General features: G+C 37.4%; 1 protein-coding gene across 1 annotated transcript in view; it reads left to right on the top strand.

Moving 5' to 3' along the window:
- LOC107706127 (catenin alpha-2-like) overlaps window positions 1-23334 on the top strand; it is a 440403-nt gene that overhangs the window by 63290 nt on the left and 353779 nt on the right. The window contains exon 3 of the mRNA XM_016509710.1: window positions 15072-15267. Within this exon, the coding sequence (XP_016365196.1) occupies window positions 15072-15267 (196 nt within the window). The remainder of the gene's footprint in view (window positions 1-15071; window positions 15268-23334) is intronic.

Raw genomic sequence — 23334 nt, 5'->3', positions numbered from 1 at the left:
CCGGAGGTGCACGCTGGGCCCTCTGCTGGGCCCGTATCCTTCTGTGCTCCCCCTGACGACCAGATGTCAATCGCTGCATCGGAGGGCGCTCTCTCTCTCTCCGGGGATGACGACTCAACTGCTTTCCCCCTTAGGGGAGAGTGGCATTGCCCGAGTCAGACCCAGAGATGACGGCTATGCTTTCCCGGGCCGCTGAGAATGTCAGGCTCGTGTGGAATCCTCCACCACGTCCCGGTCATTCGAGGCTGGATGAGTGGTTCGTCGGTGGGGGCCGCGCTGGTTCTCAGCGCCCCCCACTGGTGCCATTCTTCCCGGAGGTGCATGAGGAGCTCACGAGATCATGGAAGGCACCTTTTACTGCCAGAAACAATCGTTCAGCTCCTCCTCCCTCACCACCCCCGATGGCGGGGCTGCTTTGGGGTACACGGGCATTCCCTTGGTGGAGCGGTCTTTGGCCGTGCAACTGTGCCCTACGGCTGCCACTACTCTGCGGGGTGACCCGTGTCTCCCCTCGCGGGCCTGTAAGTATTCATCAGATCTAACTGGCAGTGCTTACAGAGCTTGTGGGGAGGCGGCCTCTGCCCTTCACGCCATGGCGTTATTGCAGGTTCATCAGGTCAAAGCTCCGAGCGATGAAGGTAGCTGCACAGTCTCTGGGTCGTGCGATGTCCACCTTGGTGGTCCAGGAGCGCCATCTCTGGCTGTGTCTGGCTGATATGAAGGAGCATGATAAGGTGCAATTCCTGAATGCTCCTGTATCACAGGCAGGCCTTTTCGGCAACGCGATCGAGAGGTTTGTCCAGCAGTTTTCAGCGGCGCAGAAGCAGTCTCATATCATGCGCAGGAGGAGCGCTACCGACTGAAAGGGAATGTCTCGGTTACTTGTGTAACACTCGTTCCCTGAAGGAGGGAATGGAGATGTCATGTCCTGTTACCACGGTTGCTGTACCACTGCTGAGCTGCCGGGTCACCGGCTTGGCTCCTCAGCAAAAACATGAATTAATGCGGTGCACCTGCTGCCTCTTATACCCGCGCTGTGGGGTGTGGCAGCTAGATGTGAATTCCGCATGCCAATGTCCAATGGCTCATTTAGTTAAACTCGAAGTGGATTGGTCTCTCTGGCGAGATCCCCAAATTCGTCGGTCACCAGCGTGACGTCTCCGTTCCCTCCTTCAGGGAACGAGGGTTACACAAGTAACCGAGACGTTTTTCATTCTCAAATGTGAACAAAGTTTTGAGCTGTATCCGTTCAAGTATGTTGTTGAACTTTTAGTGAACTACTTTGTGCTTTATGTATTCATTTTAAAAATGGAACAAAGCGGCAATGCCTCACTTTGGTTTTTCTGTATTTTTTCAATTAGTATTTTTCACCTTCCTCTCTCATTGTCCTCTGCACAAACACTTGCTGCAGGAATTTGGTAGATAAGATGCTAACAGCAGTTCAATATCGTCATTGCAGCCTCTTACAGAAAAAAAGGAAAAAGGAACAGAAAATTATTATTCTGTCTCCTTTGAAATCACTATGAGGAAGCGGGGTTTCGCCTAACGTAGCATTCGTAATGTATACGTAGCAAAGTTTTATTTTTGTTTGTTTGCTTGTTTTGTTTTTAGAATAAATAAAAAGAAAACAAGTAGATAGAATATAATAAGAATAGGGAATGCTAGTGTTAGAGACTCATTTTTAAATAAAAATGAAACAAATCAATAGAACAGAAAAAAATAGATAATGCTTGTGTTAGAAGGTCATTATTTATAATAAATAAAAATAAAATAAGTAGAAAGAATAAAGAAAGCATAGAGAATGCTAGTGTTAAAAGCTCTTATATTTTTAAATAAAACAAGTAGTTAGAATAGAAATAGAATAGAGAGTGCTAGAGTTAGAGGGTCATATAAAGATGAAAGAGATGTATTTTCTGCCATTTCTTGAAAATTATTAAGGACTTAGCTGCTTGGATTGAGTTGGGCAGGTCATTCCACCAGGAGGGAACAGTTAATGAAAAAGTCCATAAAAATGTTCTATCATAGGTTGAATGCAAAATGTTTCAATACAGGCATTTCAGTCAAACATATTTTATGCAATATTTCAAACCTTTAACCCACTTGGGGAAATCAACCCATGACGACAGTTTAAAAGTAGCCCAATTATGTGGAAAAAACACGGACTTGGCAACCCTGCATCCAAAAAGAGCTGCAGTAGTCAGATTTGACTGATCACAGCCAGGTCAAGAATAAGGAGAGATGACTGACAACACCATGGAGTATTTGCTGCTTAACAGATCCTGAGCTCACTGACAAATATCTTATCTTGCAAGATGTGCATCCTTTACACAGAGTGCATGTGATCGCGAAATCGAAAGTGAAAGTGACCAGCACGAACGCTCATTTAAAAGAGATTTAAATACTCCGCATACTGAGAGTGGCTCCCTGATGTGCCAAAATTATACACAATACTAGAATGTTTAAAGGAGTGGACACGAAAATCGCGGGAGCGAAACACATATTGCGGGAGCAGGTGGCAATGGTCAGAAATTCAGCGGGAGCGGGATAAAGAAAAAAGCCGAATCCCGGACATTTTGGGCGATAAAGAAATCCCGGCCTGACATATAAGGGGCAATGCAGTGAGCCTAAATGACTCCTTTCGAAAACGAAATCTTAGTTATTCCAAACTTTAACAGGTGTGTAGTGTATATTTTTGTGTAAGCGCTGCCTGCATTGCCTCCTCAGAGAAAACTCTTTTGATGTAACTATACCTTGTTTTTTTCTTATCCTAATCTTTTTTGTTAATTTAGATGAAGGCAGACTAATCTGGGTTGAGCAAGTATGCTAAAGGGGGGACTGTTTGTTTTTCTTTAATAATTTTAGAACTAATGTATTTAAATTCCTCTTTTTTTATAGTGCAAATCTTGCAGCATGTTGCATAATCTTGCCTGCTTAATACTAAATAAATAAAAAAATTGTCTTTTTCCCACAATAAAAGACTTTTTAAACTCAGCTGAGATGGATCATGTTCTAATTACGGTTTGCAAAAACCAATTCTCAAATCGCTGCACAATCACTGTTACAACAGCTCTGGGTGTTTGGGATGAGAAAAATATAAAAATATTGATGCAATCATGAAGAACATGAGGGGGGAGGAAGAGAAGAGAGAAATCTCACTTCGCCATGCCGCAAACATGAAAGAAGGACAGGCGACAGGGGTAAGAGGCTTCCGAGCGCCCTTGCTCTTTTAAAGCCCTTGACTGTGACTAACACGGAATTGACGTGTGGCCATGGCATCGCCGCCTAATAATTCCGTCGAGGCCCATGTGACACACTGAGTCATCTGCCAGCCAGTGCTTCTTATGTAGTCTAAGCTCAAAGCGCTCGCTAATACTGCTGCAGTTGCAGAGTCTGTCTGGTCATCTTTACATCAACCAAAAATGCTCAAGCAACCTGTCTGTTTGAGGAAAGCTTTGTCAAGGAATGTGGGCATGAACACGCAGGATGAAAACGTCATCCAAGGATTATCAAGACCATCTGGCTGCAGAGCGATTCTTCTGCAGACAATGTGAAATCAAAATTGATTTGCACACTATTCTGAAGAACAAAATGTTTTTGTTTAGTTCATCGCATTGCAACAGCTTTTCTGCCGATGTAAACAAGGCTGCATTGCCAATGCAAAATGATAATAACTAATAATATCAAAGCCAGCTTTTCAATGTCTAGTCAAATCTATCTCTACATTTTTCCCCCTGAATTCTTTTAAATACAAAAATATGTCATGTTTTGGAAGTTAAATGTGTTGCAAACCCTCCAATTTAACTCAATTTTAACTCAATTTAGCATGGATGATTTGCCGTGCTGCTTTGCTATTTTTATTAGTACTAATTACATTTTTTTAATATTTTGTATTTTATATATATATACAGTGCCTTGCAAAAGTATTCATACCCCTTCATTTATTTCACGTTTTATGTTGCAGTTTTATGTTAAACTGCTTTAAATATTTTTTTTCCCCCCACATCAATCTACACTCCATACACCATAATGACAAAGCAAAAGCAGAACTGTCACAACTTTGTAAATGTATTAAAAATAAAAACACTGAAATAAGTACATTGAATAAGTATTCACACCCTTAACTCATTACTTAGCTGAAGCACCTTAACAGCCTCAAGTCTTTTTGGGTATGATGCGACAAGCTTTGCACATCAGCTTTTGGCAATCATCTGCCATTCTTCTCCTCACCTCTTCACCTCTCAAGCTCTGTCAGGTTGGATGGGGGCAGATGCACATTTTCAGGTTTCTCCAGAAATATTTGATTGGGTTCAACTCAGGCTCTGGCTGGGCCACTCAAGGGCATTCACAGAGTAGTCTATAAGCCACTCTTGCTGTGTGCTTAGGGTCATTGTAGCTCATTCAAAAGAGATTTAAATACACCGCATATTGAGAGCGGCTCCCAAAATTATACACAATATTAGAATGTTTAAAGGAGTGGACACGAAAATCGCGGGAGCGAAACACATATTGCGGGAGCAGGTGGCAATGGTCAGAAATTCAGCGGGAGCGGGATAAAGAAAAAAGCCGAATCCCGGACATTTTGGGCGATAAAGAAATCCCGGCCTGACACATTTTTTAGGTCCAAAAAGAGGACATGTCTGGGGAAAAGAGGACGTATGGTCACCCTAACTTTGTCATCCAGGAATCCAGGAAATTACATTTTAAAATATATTAAAATATTAAATTGTAATAAGATTGCAATGTTTCTCTGTTTTACTGTATTTAAATATACCTTGCAAAAGTATTCATACCCCTTCATTTATTTCACGTTTTATGTTGCAGTTTTATGTTAAACTGCTTTAAATATTTTTTTTCCCCCCACATCAATCTACACTCCATACACCATAATGACAAAGCAAAAGCAGAACTGTCACAACTTTGTAAATGTATTAAAAATAAAAACACTGAAATAAGTACATTGAATAAGTATTCACACCCTTAACTCATTACTTAGCTGAAGCACCTTAACAGCCTCAAGTCTTTTTGGGTATGATGCGACAAGCTTTGCACATCAGCTTTTGGCAATCATCTGCCATTCTTCTCCTCACCTCTTCACCTCTCAAGCTCTGTCAGGTCAGATGAGGGCAGATGCACATTTTCAGGTTTCTCCAGAAATATTTCATTGGGTTCAACTCAGGCTCTGGCTGGGCCACTCAAGGACATTCACAGACTTGTCTATAAGCTAATCTTGCTGTGTTTAGGTTAATTGTCCTGTTGCCCAGTCTGAGGTTCTGAATGCTCTGGACTAGGTTTTCATCAAGGCTATCTCAATATTTCTACCAGCACACTTTACTTTTGGGATGGTACTCTGCAGGTGATGAGCAGTGCCTGGTTTCCTTCAAACATTATGCTTGGAATTGAGGTTCATCTGACCAGAGAATCTTGTTTCTCACAGTTTAAGAGTCCTTTAGGTGCTTTTTTGCAAATTCCAAGTGGGTTTTTGTGTGTCTTCACTGAGGAGAAGATTGAGTCTGGCCTCACCGACATAAAGCCCAGATCGGTGGAGTGTTGCAGTGATGTTTGGCCTTCTGTAGGTTTCTCCCATCTGCATGTATGATCATGGAGCTCAACTAGAGTGACCATCAGCATCTTGGGCACCAGTCTAGGCAAGGCCCTTCTCCATCAGTTGCTCAGTTTGGCCAGGAGGCCAGCTATAGGAAGAGTTCTAGTTGTTTCAAACGTCTTCCATTATGGATAATGAAGGCTACATGATTCTGTGAACTTTCAATGAAGCAGATTTTTTTTCTGAACTCTGAATGTTTTTGCTCTGATATGCATTTTCAGATGTTAGACCTTTTATAAAGATGTGTGTGTCGTTCCAAATCATACCCATTCAATTGAATTTGCCACAGGTTAACTTCACTTGAAGTGTAGTAACATCTACAAGCAATATGAATTAGTGCTGTGTTCTATACATCGATACGACGATGTATCGTCACAGAGATTTGACACAGAGATATTGAAAACAGTTGTGCTGCTTAATGTTTTTGTGGAAAACTTAATACATTTTTCAAGACTCTTTGATGAATAGAAAATTCAGAAAGAACAGTGTTTATTTGAAATAGTTTTTTTTTTTTTTTGCAACAATGTAAAAGACATCGGTGCCACTTTTGATCGATTTAACGCATCCATGCTGAATAATAATTTTGTTCAAAAAATCGTACAAACATCAAACTCCTGAATGGTAGTTCATGCAGTTCTTGTTTCAATTCTTTGTATTGCTTGATTTGGAACTTGGACAATGTACTTGAAAGTGATTGAAGCTGGTAAAAAGTGTGACTGTAGTCATCAGTTGGTCTCCATGTCTTAATTTGAATGCAGTTTTGGCACATGGCATGAGTGCGCTCGCTTGCACTTGGCATCCGCTTTGTCTGCCTCTCTCTGAGGAGATAACGCATTCTGACTAAATCCGGTGGGTGAGGAGAAACAAAGGATTTTCTCTCCAGCCTCTTTTGGCAGGGCTCCACTCTCTCTGTGAGAGTATCTTTAACCTTCACCTCGGGTCAGAGCTGCTCAGGGAGGGCTGTATTGTTTTAGTGGTGGAGCTCTCGCTCACACTGCTTTTCAATCAGGAATGATATTTATGGTTCCTCATGCTAGTGATTCAGGCAATGTCATTTTCACTATCTCTGAATGGAATTCTGGAATGGAAATCTATCTGAGAATGGATTCTCAACACACAGGAGGAGAGATAAGGTGGAAAGTAGATGCAACGTTGAGATCCAAATGATAAGATAATTTATGAAATCTTTCTCTTCCATCCTCATGGGTAAACCTGATGGACTTCACTTAGAATTGGCGGCTTCCTCATGCACAATGCATAAGTTGTTGATTTAAATACATTCTCACTGTAGGTAACCCAGAGGCCAATACTGTTTTGGAAGATGGTTTATTCTCTTTTGAGAAACTCCTTTGATGTTCCTCCTTCTAGGGAAGCACAATTAATTGCATTATAATTTTAAATTGTTAAATGACAGTCGATGTAATTGAATATAGAGTAAGCTTGCACTGCATGCTTTAAAGTGAAAGGGTTGACATTCGAAGCATACATTGAGCTTGGTGTCTTGATATACGGTATCTTCACCGCAGAGCAGTTTGCTGTATATAACCACTCAGTCCGTTTCTGGAGGTGGTTTGAGTATGATTCATTTTCTATCCGTAGTTTGGTGCACAGGTATATTTCTTATCTTATAAATAAATAAATAAACAAACAAACAAACAAACAAATAAATAAATAATAATATTGAATAAAAAAAATTATATTAGTAGTATTAGTATCAGTATTATTAGTATATATATTGTTGTAATGTTGTATTTAGGTTGACAAGGTTCCGGAAATATAAATAAATAAATATATAAATAAACAACAACAACAACAACAACAACAATAATAATAATAATAATAATAATAATAATAATAATAATAATAATGTGAATTAACTATAACAGAGATCCTGTTCCTAACTAAACAAAAATTTATTTAACCCTATTTATGTCCACATAAAACATCTTTACACAGCCAAGTTAAGGCTGCTCTGTGCCTGCACTGTGCCAGTTCAAAATTCAGTATAAAGATAAAATGGTGCATTAAAACCATGCTAAATTATGCCTGTCCAACCCACCTCAGTATCAAAATATTCAATTGTACTGTAATTGAAGTTCAAATACATTTAAGCCACTTGCAAGGCAGCATTAAACAGTCAAGTAAAAGTAAAGACACCTAAATGCCACTTCAGAAATGCTTCCGTGTCACCTTTGCGGTAAATTTGGCAATATAAGGCAAATACAAGGACAAAATTGATTTATAGAATTGATGTATAGGCAGCAGCAGTATGACTTTTAGATGTTTGTCATATTGAAATTGAAAATAATAACATGTTTTTGACCAAATCATAAGAACCACCTCCTTCCCTTCTGCAGTTAAACAAAACATATTTTGGTCAAAGCTTCAGTTAATACCAAAGCATTAGATTGTCCCTAGACCTGAGCAGTAGGCTTAGAGAACAGCCGGCAGAAATCTGAGCAGTGTTGCGGTGTCCTTTTAATTATACGTGGCTGGATTCACTGGTGGGCCCTCTGAGCCAAGGAGATCACTTGTGGAACATTTAGTATTATTGATTGCTGATAAAACACAACCGTAGAGGGCTATGGACCGTGGGGAAAGGTCGGCAGCGGTAGCTAGTGATGTATTTGAGATGGACTGTGGCTTTCATTGGACCTCATTTAAAGTTTTCAGGTCACTTACCACGCTTGGGGCCTTTAATATGCCATTGACAGTTTTATCACGCCCAGACCCTCAGCGGTTCCCCTTTCCGCTACACTAAGCAGTTGTTTTAAATAAAGGAATGTTTATTTCTTTGGTTTACCGAAGTGAAATAACTCATCATATCTGCAGCCCGGCCGTGAGAAAGGTTTCGCAGGTTAAAGCGAGCCTGACTAAGCGTTAGATCTCACTGCATGGTTAGGCAGGTGCTTTTACACTGAGCTGTCAGTCTTTTCTCCAGGCCACCTGCTTCAGCTCGGCATGATATGACCTTGGGACAGCTCAAGCACATGCGTCCCCATTCTTTCCTTCTGAATTCTCATCCCTTAGGGCTTCCCTCCCTTACTTCTGTCAACATTTTTTTCCCCCTTTTTCTTGTTTTCGCTGTAGGATAAAGTCCCTGCCATGTTTGGCACGAGATCTATAATTAGTGACTGAATTCTCACAGTTGTGAATCACTCTGTGGTCAGTTGTCTAACTGAGCTGTCAAAGAACAATTCAAATGTGCTTAATACACGTTTAAATGTAATAAATGAAGTGGAACAGTCACATCTCAAGACAATGGCTAGAAAGATGCAAAAAACATTCAAGTTAGTCTGGTTCACAGGACAAATAAACTTTGCATGGTTAGTTGTTTTCTTGCTTTTAATCTTTTTTTTTTCTGTCTGCAGTGGCGCAAAGTGTGCAATTGCACAAATGCAAATTTGAATTTAGTAAATTTACTAAAAAGGGCAAATTAGTGTGAAACCACAATCCTTCTGCATGTGAAAAAAAGTTCTGCATGTGATCTACTGACAATGTGCAAATTAAAGAAGACAGACGCAGCCAGCTCATGTTCATAATGACCAATGCAATCTATCAAAAGTAGTGCAAATTAGCCACTGCTACAGCCATGCGAAGCACAAAATGGGTTAAGATATACTTTTATGGGTGTTTAAAAATGGCGCAAAATAACTAATCTTGCCTGATTAATTCAAATATTCTCCTCCCATACATTGTGCATCTAAAAAATAAATATTTAGTAAAGTCAGCCACAAAAAATAACTGTCCCACCTTTTGATCGTTAATATTTCACTGGGTTTCTCTAGTAAATTATGTCAGTAGTTTTTTAGTTCAAAAGAGGGTTTGCACTGCCACAAGCTGTTAGTAAATCCTAAATGTTGTAGTTGATTGATTATACTTGTTAAAAGGTTAATGCCACTTTCAAAAAGGCCATTTTAAATGACTTGCTTCAGTTTTTTCCAATGTACTTGTTGCAGGTCAAGTATTGTAATGTGACACTCAATTCGAACGTTTCAACTTTGACCTTGTTCACTATTGAGCTTTTAAACTGCAGCCAATAATTACCAAACAATCTGCGTGATTTACCCTTGTGAGGCCTATTGTGACATTCAGATAGTAATGATCATATTATACTCCGTGTGGATTAATAGTGCAACAGAAAAGGCTAACACTTTTTACTAACACTTTTTATATGGTATTCAAAGAGGCTGGTTGGCTTTGTGTTACTTTTTGTTCATTTTGTTATTTGGCCCCGCATTTTACTTTGATTGTAGACAGAAAAAAAAGGAGATGTGTGGACACTCTCCATTATCATTTCGTTTGTTTCTTACCCTGTTATTTTTTTGTCTTTTTCAAGAAAATGGAATGACACTGGAAATATTATATACTTTTGTTGTTGTCATGCATCACCATTAAGCGTATCTCATTGCCACCAGCACTTCCTTGAAATCAGAAGTAGGAGGAGTGGCTGTGTCACTTCATTTATCATTTTAGGTTGAGGGTTTCAATTAGGTTTCTCAACTCAAGAAGACTTCCTTCTTTTAGGCCTCCCATGCAGGATTACTGCCACCCTCTGTGTTTCCTGACACTATGAAATGATTCTGGCTTGGCTGGTAGAAACAGAGCTTTCTTTTTAAGTTCCAGCACAGGGGGAACTCACACTTTTGTCTGTTAGATGGCATCTTTTCTTCAACTTGACATCCTTTGCTGTTAGTAACCATGATCAGTTTGGCATGGACACCTGAAACACAGTCTTAGGAATCTTCATGGAGAAATAATGAGCTTTCCCACGGCACTTCCAGCCAAATCGTCCATCATTTGTAGGCATTGCAGAGTTGTAGAGAGCGCCTATGTGAGTTATCTTATGATTGTAGAGAATATAAAAATCTATAAAATATTATTACAAAAAACTGTTATATTTTAATTACTTTAACCATTATAATATTTCATTATTTTATTTTGATGTTTTAATATGCATTTATTTATTCCTGAGAAACAAAGCTTCTTATTTTTTCTTCTTCTTCTTCTTCTTCTTCTCACAGTATTTTTATTTATAACAATAAAAAAGTATTTTTGTAACTATATATATATATATATATATATATATATGGACAAAAATAAATAAATAAATTAATTATTTAATAATAATAAAAAAAAAAAAATTTAAACAAGTTTGCAAGTTCCTTAGGTTCAAAATGTGCTGTGAAATATCATGTGGCAGTACAACTTTTTTTTATTTTCACCTGGACCTTTTGTTGATGGCTTTGACAGGACTGTGGGCATCTCCATGGAAACCCAGTCTCTGTCTGCCGATAAATCTCCAGGAGTGGAGTGTGTCTCCAATTAGACCAGAGTTGTCAGATGGACTTGGAGGACTTTGCATGAGTTGTAGTTGTGGTAACATTTGAATCAATATGTGAATCTGTCTGTCTGACTCTTAAATATTATATCTTAAAACTTGGCCAAGTTTTACACAAAAAAGTAAAAAAGTGGAATACTTCTTATTAAAGATAATAATATCACTCCCTTCTGGGGGCTCATAACAACTTCTGTGATTTTTTTTCAGCTTGGCCCAATTGTTAACACAAATTATGTTTTTTAAAGTGATGAAAGGATCTTTTTGACATGTCCGTTTTGATGGAATGAAATATCAAACATAAAATGAGGGTAAAAAAGGTAAAAATCTTAGGTTAAAAGCAAATGGTCCATTACACGACAAGCCTGATTTAAGGACAAACTGTTTTACATCATTTTTACTCTATGTGCTTTGATATGCACCTATCTGGTACAACCAGTAAACAACCTTGGACAGTTAAAGCGTTACATAGAATGTCATGTATATGCTAAATAGAAGTCATCAGCTTTCATGGTCAGTTTTGACCAGATCATGATAATGATTAAAAAGCCAGCCAAATCAATGCCCTGCATGGGCTCAGAAAGATAGACTTCATCTCCGTATGTTACATAGAACAAGGAAGGAGGTGGTGTTCACAAGAAATCCAGTCTTGACTGACTTTCTATTGCTACCATTTTTTACACTTTTGTTGTCATAATACTATTAAAAACTTCCCCACTGTCCTTATGAAACGACTTTAGTGGGAGTGTTGTGGTGTTTTATTGTTCTCACATTATTATAGAACAGAGAATACCAGATCTGGGGTTCATTTATAAATGTTAGTGCTCCATTTGTCTTGCTGACGCTGTTATTGACACTGACAGTGTTATTCAAGAGAAGGTAAGTCTCGTTGGGGATTGATTGTGTGGTTATGAGTGATACTAGTGTCAGGGAATTCCCTCACTGGAGCACTGAACTCCTTTATAGTAAAACAGGATTGTTCAGTATAAGTTTTGAATTTGATGCAGCAGGATTAAAGGATTTATTTAGTAATAATGATTCGTTATTGACTATTCTGTCGTTATTCATTTTTTATTAGTTGTTCCAAACCTGTATGCACTTTTATTTATTTTTTCTTCAGCACAAAAAGTGAATTTTTGAAGCATATTTTGACATTATATGGGGTGGAGACTATAAAAAGCATAATAACATTATTATTATTATTATTATTATTATTATTATTATTTTTTTTTTCACTAATCTACTTTGGCTTTTGAATATCACTCCCTTCTGGGGGCTCATAACAACTTCTGTGATTTTTTTTCAGCTTGGCCCAATTGTTAACACAAATTATGTTTTTTAAAGTGATGAAAGGATCTTTTTGACATGTCCGTTTTGATGGAATGAAATATCAAACATAAAATGAGGGTAAAAAAGGTAAAAATCTTAGGTTAAAAGCAAATGGTCCATTACACGACAAGCCTGATTTAAGGACAAACTGTTTTACATCATTTTTACTCTATGTGCTTTGATATGCACCTATCTGGTACAACCAGTAAACAACCTTGGACAGTTAAAGCGTTACATAGAATGTCATGTATATGCTAAATAGAAGTCATCAGCTTTCATGGTCAGTTTTGACCAGATCATGATAATGATTAAAAAGCCAGCCAAATCAATGCCCTGCATGGGCTCAGAAAGATAGACTTCATCTCCGTATGTTACATAGAACAAGGAAGGAGGTGGTGTTCACAAGAAATCCAGTCTTGACTGACTTTCTATTGCTACCATTTTTTACACTTTTGTTGTCATAATACTATTAAAAACTTCCCCACTGTCCTTATGAAACGACTGTAGTGGGAGTGTTGTGGTGTTTTATTGTTCTCACATTATTATAGAACAGAGAATACCAGATCTGGGGTTCATTTATAAATGTTAGTGCTCCATTTGTCTTGCTGACGCTGTTATTGACACTGACAGTGTTATTCAAGAGAAGGTAAGTCTCGTTGGGGATTGATTGTGTGGTTATGAGTGATACTAGTGTCAGGGAATTCCCTCACTGGAGCACTGAACTCCTTTATAGTAAAACAGGATTGTTCAGTATAAGTTTTGAATTTGATGCAGCAGGATTAAAGGATTTATTTAGTAATAATGATTCGTTATTGACTATTCTGTCGTTATTCATTTTTTATTAGTTGTTCCAAACCTGTATGCACTTTTATTTATTTTTTCTTCAGCACAAAAAGTGAATTTTTGAAGCATATTTTGACATTATATGGGGTGGAGACTATAAAAAGCATAATAACATTATTTTTATTTTTATTATTTTTTTTTTTTTTTACTAATCTACTTTGGCTTTTGTTTTGTGAGAGTTTTACTGAATTTTTCAGATTTTCTGTGCTGACTAGTCAAATAATTTGATTAAAGAACAAATCTTTCTGATTTTTCTACACTGAAGTTAAACTGCCTCAAATAACTATTTGTTTTCAATTTGAGCATCACTTCACATTCGTTCGTTCATTCATAAATAAATAAATAAATAAATAATCAATCAGCTGATTCATTTAAACAGCTGATTCATTCATAAATGATGCAAGTGACTGTATTTATGAATTGGTCTCTGAATCATTGGCTCACTTGATTCATTCAAAAACGCAGTTCATTCAGTACTGAAACACTGCAATGTGACAGCCCTAATAAATACCATGATAATGATTATAGTGTTAATGTACCATGGTATTTGCATGGGCAACCTTCTGAAATACTTGATTCTGATTGGTCAATAGCAGCATTCTGCAGTCATATAATTTTATAGTCTGAGGCAACTGATTCCCAACATAGCTGTCATAGTTTCTTACCAGAATCTTTTAATCTTTTCTTCACGCCAAGGCCTTGCTGGAGTTTGCTTTCTGATAATGATAGTCTTGACTGTACATTTATCCCTAATGTATCATCTGAACTTTCTGAACTCTGTTTAGTGGAGAGTGTTAGATTGAATGCCATTTCTCTTGTTTCTGTAATGAAGCGTAATGCAACATTTGCTGGCAATATAAACTGTTAGCATTAGCTTTTCCTTGCAAAATAATTTCAATCTTTTGTCCCAATGTCATGTTTTTCATTATCATTAACCCAGTCTAAGCTGAATTTACTTAAGATCACTTTCTATGTTCTCCTTTAAAAGTCAACTATGCTTTGTTTTGATTAAACCTCTCTTAATGTAATCCAGTGTTTTTCTGTGCATCAGCTTTGGGAATAACTGTGATAAATGTTCAGGCAAATGGGGTCCTAAGCTTTATCAGCTGTATAGGCTGAGTTTGGACAAGGAACTCGAGTTAGTCCTTTGTTGTACTATGGTAATTACTAAGCGTGGGTGTCCTTGAAAATACATTACCCTGGGAGAACGGTCCCAGCAGAGCCCTGCAGCAGAAAATGAAAACCAGCACTGTTTTATAGGCCCTTTGAGAGCTTAAAGCTTGACTATTGAATGAGTCAATATACATCACATAAAATGTTTCTTAACAGCACAGGCTTTATTAGGAATGTGTAGATCTAATCGTGCAGAAAAATGTGGTAAATTGCCAGAAATGTCTGCAATGCAAATAATCTCTTCTGTCAACATAGATAGGCAATGTTAGTTTTACCCTGTCCAAATGCATGCATGTACTTAATAAATTTGATTATGTGGTGCAGTGTTAAACTAAGATGTGCACTTGACACTCAAGACAAGTCAGACAAGACTTCAGACATTGTGTCCATACAGAAATGTGGCAATACCATGGAACAGTAATGACATCTGATGGTAATACCGTTCTGATATTATTTAAATGCACTGTTACTCACTATAGTATTCATGTACATGGTGCATAAAAACAAACAAACAAACATGATATGGATGTCTTTGATTGTTGTGAGTGGCCCCTTACTTGTTCATAATTCTGAAAGCAACAAACAAACCCAGCAGTTTTCTGACCCATTGGTTTAGAGATGAACAAACTTCGGCTCGATCATGCTTGTGTTCATCACACATTTTCATTAAATGTGCCAAATGACCTACGTTGCCAGATTTGCTTTATATATTCTGCTCAGTGAAAATGTGATAAAAACAAGTCTTTTGCACAATCTATCTTCATCTATGACTCTTCTCATACACAGGTGACCACCCTGGTCAACACCAGTAACAAAGGTCCATCCAGTAAGAAAAAGGGACGCTCCAAGAAAGCTCACGTGCTGGCTGTTTCCGTGGAGCAGGCTACACAGAACTTTCTAGAAAAGGGCGAGCAGATTGCTAAGGACAGCCAGGACCTGAAGGAGGAGCTTATCGCAGCTGTAGAGGACGTTCGCAAGCAAGGTGAGCAGCTTGTTATCACCCTGAGGTACTGTCCCGAACAAAATCTGCTGCTTATTTGTTCCGGCGTCCCGTCAAGCAACCAAACATATATTAAGGGTTTTCTTTTTTTAACTCCAATGTGTGGCATAGTGGCCAATGCTCTGTCTATTAGTCATGTTTGGCTTCTTGAGAGAGTAGAGAAGACTTTTAGGGTCATGTGGGAACCAATGAGGCACATTATCTGTCACATTATCTGACCCTAAAAGACATTAATGTGTTTTTGCTGAGTTTTGCTGAGGGCTGTCAGCTTTTAGCCCGTGCGCTACAGTTTGCAGACAGCTAAGCTAAAGTTTTTGTTTCCTTTTTCACCTATAAGTCTTGCCTATTATGTAACAGCCCTTATCTGGCAGCACATTACACACTCTCTCTCTCTTACCAAGTTTTCTCTTACCATACACACCGAGTCCCTTTCCATGACTTTCATGCTCATTGGTTTGGACTGAAGTTAGTGTTTGCTCAGCCAAATTACCTCTATGAAAATAGCAAACAGTTAATGATGGTGTTTCACAGAGCATTCATCATCCCATAAACACAGCCGAAGAGCAATTATGAGGTTGCAGAGAAGAGAAAAAAGACACTTTTAAATCCCAAAAGCTGAAATGTATTAGCTGTCATTGTACCGTATTAATAATAATCTGTTTTCTCTTTTTGTGGTTTGTTTTGAGGACTCTTTGATGAGGTAATAAATGTGAAATCTTTATTTAATTTGTTTAGTTTGGTGGTGGATTAAATTACTTGTTAATATAATATTAATGGGAGTCTGGGTTGATTCTCTGTCTCTTTCTGGGACTTTAAATATGAACTAATTCAGAGGAAAACAAAGAAGAAAATCAGTGTATGAGGACCATACAACATTTTTTTTTTACTGTTCTCACAGTCATGGGAAACCTGGAAATATTGGGAAATTTTAAAATAAAGATTTACAGGCCTGTAAAAGTCATGGAAATATAATAATATAATTATAATATTATACTACTGTTTTTGTAGTCTTGGTAAGAGCACATTTTAAAAATCTTACGTAAGGTAGTATATATTTTTCCACAGGTCCACAGTGAGATATCCCTGTTCACTGGGTTTTTAGAGTAATTTTTGGTTAAAATACACAAGCATTCTCAGGTACTGCAGGGAAGGGACTGCAGCACTGACAGATGGAGACTGAGCCAAGCCCCGGCTGCAGGAGCAGAATAAAGTGTGTTAAAATTATCTGCGTGGACCATTAGCAAGCTGACCTTTAACTTGGATGAGGTTAATGAACACAGGTTGGACATAATGGTCCGAGTGGCTTACCACTCCCAAGACTGACTGTCTGTTACTCAGTGTGAAACAGGGGTTAAAGGACAAAGAAAATACTTAAAATAGAAAGTGGAAGTCAGTCTTTTTGATCTAATTCTCACTTGTGTACCACAGTTATTGATTTATTAATTTAATGACAATTTAAAGACAAAAATGACTAAGTGAAACTATCAAACAAAAGACGATTAAAGGATTAGTTCACTTCCAGAATAAAACAATTATTTCCTGATAATTTACTCACCCCTATGTCATCCAATGTTCATGTCTTTCTTTCTTCAGTCGAAAAGGAATAATACATTTTGAGGAAAACATTCCAGGATTTTTCTCCATATAGTGGACTTCAATGGTGGTCAATGGGTTGAAGGTCCAAATTGCAGTTTCAATGCAGCTTCAAAGGGCTCTACACGATCCCAGCCGAGGAATAAGGGTCTTATCTAGCGAAACGATTGGTCATTTTCTAAAAAAAAAATTATGTGTATACTTTTTAACAAAATGCACAAATGCTCGTCTTGCACTAGCTTGCACTAGCTTGCACTAGCACTAGCCTACACGTGACATAGGCGGAAGCACCAACCCAGTGTTTACAAAGCAAACGTGCAAAGAAAGTCAAACACCCTTCACAAAAAAACAAAAAACAAAAAAACAACATAAAAACGAAGTCAGATAATTTTGAAGTTTTTCACCCTACCCTACCTTTTTTAGCCAAAGCACACAGACGAAGAACTAACTGCGCATGACTTTTACAACATGATTTCGCAATGTGTGAAGATGAGCATTTGTGGTTAAAAGTATATAAATGTATTATTATTATTTATTTATTTTTTTTAGAAAATGGCAGATCGTTTCGCTAGATAAGACCCTTATTCCTCGGCTGGGATCGTGTAGAGCCCTTTGAAGCTGCATTGAACCTGCAATTTGGACCTTTAACTCATTGGTCCTTGTTAAAGTCCACTATATGGAGAAAAATCCTGGAATGTTTTCCTCAAAAACCTTAATTTATTTTCGACTGAAGAAAGAAACACATGAACATCTTGGATGACATGGGAGTGAATAAATTGTAAGGACATTTTTATTCTGGAAGTGAACTAATCCTTCAAACTACTAGTAGTTAATTATAAGACCAAACAAGCAGACACAACAAATCTATGAAACAGTCCTTTTTCACTGTTGCTAGCTGCTCATCACCCTCCCACATGAGCTCTTCAATGCAAAATTGAATATTAAGACATTTCAGAGAAATGTAAGTGCATTTTTGTCCTGTCCAGCTGGGGGTTTGTTCACATGATTTAATAATATACTTTACTATATTTATCTTAGTGTTTCAGAAGGACAAGTATGGAGTCAAAAGACAATGCAGAAGATACACTGCTGAATGAAAACAAGACTGTAGTGGTTTTCCAACAAGGTTGCAGTAATGAGAGCTGTGGGTCATCCCAGGGATCAATAGGCTATTCAGCTAATGCTATCCTGTTTAAGTTGCTCTTTCAAGGTCCATAAAACGTGAGAAATCTGTTAATATTCCCATTCATCTCAACATTTTATCAGTCACTGTGTGTTTTTGTTTTTTGTTTTGATTTTATTTTAAATGATGAAAAACCGATGACCCATTCATCTCAACATTTTATCAGTCACTGTTTTTTATTTTGTTTTGTTTTTTGTTTTTGTTTTAAATGATGAAAAACCGATGACCCATTCATCTCAACATTTTATCAGTCACTGTTTTTTTATTTGTTTTGTTTTTTGTTTTTGTTTTAAATGATGAAAAACCGATGACCCATTCATCTCAACATTTTATCAGTCACTGTTTTTTTGTTTAGTTTAGTTTTGGGTTTTGTTTTAAATGATGAAAAACCGATGACCCATTCATCTCAACATTTTATCAGTCACTGTGTTTTAGTTTAGTTTAGTTTTGGGTTTTGGCACAAACTCACTGAATACTGGTGGGCTCATGATCATTTTCATAGTCTTAATCTGCTACCAAACTGAAGCTGAAGTAGTGGCAATCCCAATGGATGTAGTTGTGTCATCAGTTTCTCTTCATTTAACAAATCTAATTATTGTTCATATAAATAATAAGAAAACATTGACCTCTTTCACATTCTCTCTCTGGTCAAAAATAATTAGCATTAATATCTCTGTCTGACTATAGTTACCTACAGTACCTCTCTTTACAAAGTGCAAGTATGTGTGTGTGTCTAAAACCTTCAAATTATCTCTTATCAGGCAGCATCTGGAAGTAGGCAGGCTGTCAACATTGTGTCTACAAAGATGATGTCTACTCCATCTGGTTTATTTAAGTCAGCATAGATGAATTCATTGCCCTTGATACCACACAGTCCTGTCTGTTGAGTAGTTGGTAGAAACTTATGATTTAGTTTCTCTGGAGAAATAAGCATTGCACTCATTAAATATTGACTTGGTTATCTCTAACACTCACTTTCATTTATTCTGGGTCATCGGATGTGATATTACAGTCTGGTACTTTGAAAGCAGGTTTAAAACAGTTTTTAGCTTTTGATTTCTATGCCATTAGCATGACCAAACATTGCAAAAATAAGGATTGCTTCACATAGCTTGGATGAGAATTTGCCTGAATGTGTCTGTTCTTTTGACTTGGTTAAATTATACTGGGGGTAAAAAAAAAAAGAGCTAGGATGGAAATAAGATTATAACATTCTGTGGTAATCCGTGAAGGTAGAGCTGCCACAACAATGCACAGAGCCAGAGGACAGTGCTGACATTTCCCCTGGAAGTGGAGGGGCAGCAGCGAGACTGTTAAGAATAGCTGGCATTCTGTCGTTTCAGTTCACTGTGAGAGAAACAGCAGAACACGCACATACACTAAAGTGCAGCCATATTTATTGGGAAGGGACTGCAGCACTGACAGATGGAGACTGAGCCAAGCCCCGGCTGCAGGAGCAGAATAAAGTGTGTTAAAATTATCTGCGTGGACCATTAGCAAGCTGACCTTTAACTTGGATGAGGTTAATGAACACAGGTTGGACATAATGGTCCGAGTGGCTTACCACTCCCAAGACTGACTGTCTGTTACTCAGTGTGAAACAGGGGTTAAAGGACAAAGAAAATACTTAAAATAGAAAGTGGAAGTCAGTCTTTTTGATCTAATTCTCACTTGTGTACCACAGTTATTGATTTATTAATTTAATGACAATTTAAAGACAAAAATGACTAAGTGAAACTATCAAACAAAAGACGATTAAAGGATTAGTTCACTTCCAGAATAAAACAATTATTTCCTGATAATTTACTCACCCCTATGTCATCCAATGTTCATGTCTTTCTTTCTTCAGTCGAAAAGGAATAATACATTTTGAGGAAAACATTCCAGGATTTTTCTCCATATAGTGGACTTCAATGGTGGTCAATGGGTTGAAGGTCCAAATTGCAGTTTCAATGCAGCTTCAAAGGGCTCTACACGATCTCAGCCAAGGAATAAGGGTCTTATCAAGCGAAACGATTGGTCATTTTCTAAAAAAAAAATTATGTGTATACTTTTTAACAAAATGCACAAATGCTCGTCTTGCACTAGCTTGCACTAGCTTGCACTAGCACTAGCCTACACGTGACATAGGCGGAAGCACCAACCCAGTGTTTACAAAGCAAACGTGCAAAGAAAGTCAAACACCCTTCACAAAAAAACAAAAAACAAAAAAACAACATAAAAACGAAGTCAGATAATTTTGAAGTTTTTCACCCTACCCTACCTTTTTTAGCCAAAGCACACAGACGAAGAACTAACTGCGCATGACTTTTACAACATGATTTCGCAATGTGTGAAGATGAGCATTTGTGGTTAAAAGTATATAAATGTATTATTATTATTTATTTATTTTTTTTAGAAAATGGCAGATCGTTTCGCTAGATAAGACCCTTATTCCTCGGCTGGGATCGTGTAGAGCCCTTTGAAGCTGCATTGAACCTGCAATTTGGACCTTTAACTCATTGGTCCTTGTTAAAGTCCACTATATGGAGAAAAATCCTGGAATGTTTTCCTCAAAAACCTTAATTTATTTTCGACTGAAGAAAGAAACACATGAACATCTTGGATGACATGGGAGTGAATAAATTGTAAGGACATTTTTATTCTGGAAGTGAACTAATCCTTCAAACTACTAGTAGTTAATTATAAGACCAAACAAGCAGACACAACAAATCTATGAAACAGTCCTTTTTCACTGTTGCTAGCTGCTCATCACCCTCCCACATGAGCTCTTCAATGCAAAATTGAATATTAAGACATTTCAGAGAAATGTAAGTGCATTTTTGTCCTGTCCAGCTGGGGGTTTGTTCACATGATTTAATAATATACTTTACTATATTTATCTTAGTGTTTCAGAAGGACAAGTATGGAGTCAAAAGACAATGCAGAAGATACACTGCTGAATGAAAACAAGACTGTAGTGGTTTTCCAACAAGGTTGCAGTAATGAGAGCTGTGGGTCATCCCATGGATCAATAGGCTATTCAGCTAATGCTATCCTGTTTAAGTTGCTCTTTCAAGGTCCATAAAACGTGAGAAATCTGTTAATATTCCCATTCATCTCAACATTTTATCAGTCACTGGTTTTTATTTGTTTTGTTTTTTGTTTTTGTTTTAAATGATGAAAAACCGATGACCCATTCATCTCAACATTTTATCAGTCACTGTTTTTTTATTTGTTTTGTTTTTTGTTTTTGTTTTAAATGATGAAAAACCGATGACCCATTCATCTCAACATTTTATCAGTCACTGTTTTTTTTTTGTTTGTTTGTTTTGTTTTGTTTTTGTTTTAAATGACGAGAAACTGATGACCCATTCATCTCAACATTTTATCAGCCACTGTGTTTTAGTTTAGTTTAGTTTAGTTTAGTTTAGTTTTGGGTTTTTGCACAAACTCACTGAATACTGGTGGGCTCATGATCATTTTCATAGTCTTAATCTGCTACCAAACTGAAGCTGAAGTAGTGGCAATCCCAATGGATGTAGTTGTGTCATCAGTTTCTCTTCATTTAACAAATCTAATTATTGTTCATATAAATAATAAGAAAACATTGACCTCTTTCACATTCTCTCTCTGGTCAAAAATAATTAGCATTAATATCTCTGTCTGACTATAGTTACCTACAGTACCTCTCTTTACAAAGTGCAAGTATGTGTGTGTGTCTAAAACCTTCAAATTATCTCTTATCAGGCAGCATCTGGAAGTAGGCAGGCTGTCAACATTGTGTCTACAAAGATGATGTCTACTCCATCTGGTTTATTTAAGTCAGCATAGATGAATTCATTGCCCTTGATACCACACAGTCCTGTCTGTTGAGTAGTTGGTAGAAACTTATGATTTAGTTTCTCTGGAGAAATAAGCATTGCACTCATTAAATATTGACTTGGTTATCTCTAACACTCACTTTCATTTATTCTGGGTCATCGGATGTGATATTACAGTCTGGTACTTTGAAAGCAGGTTTAAAACAGTTTTTAGCTTTTGATTTCTATGCCATTAGCATGACCAAACATTGCAAAACTAAGGATTGCTTCACATAGCTTGGATGAGAATTTGCCTGAATGTGTCTGTTCTTTTGACTTGGTTAAATTATACTGGGGGTAAAAAAAAAAAGAGCTAGGATGGAAATAAGATTATAACATTCTGTGGTAATGCCCTTGATACCACACAGTCCTGTCTGTTGAGTAGTTGGTAGAAACTTATGATTTAGTTTCTCTGGAGAAATAAGCATTGCACTCATTAAATATTGACTTGGTTATCTCTAACACTCACTTTCATTTATTCTGGGTCATCGGATGTGATATTACAGTCTGGTACTTTGAAAGCAGGTTTAAAACAGTTTTTAGCTTTTGATTTCTATGCCATTAGCATGACCAAACATTGCAAAAATAAGGATTGCTTCACATAGCTTGGATGAGAATTTGCCTGAATGTGTCTGTTCTTTTGACTTGGTTAAATTATACTGGGGGTAAAAAAAAAAAAGAGCTAGGATGGAAATAAGATTATAACATTCTGTGGTAATCCGTGAAGGTAGAGCTGCCACAACAATGCACAGAGCCAGAGGACAGTGCTGACATTTCCCCTGGAAGTAGAGGGGCAGCAGCGAGACTGTTAAGAATAGCTGGCATTCTGTCGTTTCAGTTCACTGTGAGAGAAACAGCAGAACACGCACATACACTAAAGTGCAGCCATATTTATTATGTGCACACAAGTGTTCACCCACACAGAGCCGGTACAGGCTTAAAAACAAATATTCTCTCTTTCCCTAGACTCTGGGAAGTCAGTTTGCCACAATCTTTCTTCTCTGTATATCATTCTCAGATTCAATGACATTTGCTAATGTCTCAGCCAGGCTTTTTGTAAGCTTTCATTAATCAACTCTGTCCCGCCTGCGGCTCCTGTTCAGATGGAGTCCACTTACTGTAGGGTCATTAATAGATTCTGTCAATGAACCTTGAGACAAATTGCTAATTTTTACTTCAGCAAGCATGCCACAGTAACATTCTGAAAGTCTGAATCAGGCTTTTTTCTCATAAGTGTAACACATAAATACATACAAAGTGCTACTTTTGAATACATAAAAGTTCAGGAGGTGCATGGTCATCTAATACTGTCAATCAAAATGAAAGGGTATTAAAACGCTGCTTACATCACTCCTGTACCAGTCTACAAATGGCTTTTTTATTCTAGACTTTATTTTCTGCATATTGATTTCTGGTTTTGTTGTTAAAGTT

Source organism: Sinocyclocheilus rhinocerous, unplaced genomic scaffold, assembly GCF_001515625.1.
Source record: "Sinocyclocheilus rhinocerous isolate Xijiao unplaced genomic scaffold, SAMN03320098_v1.1 scaffold3309, whole genome shotgun sequence".
Lineage (NCBI taxonomy): Eukaryota > Metazoa > Chordata > Actinopteri > Cypriniformes > Cyprinidae > Sinocyclocheilus > Sinocyclocheilus rhinocerous.
This window is presented reverse-complemented; position numbering and strand designations above follow the sequence as displayed.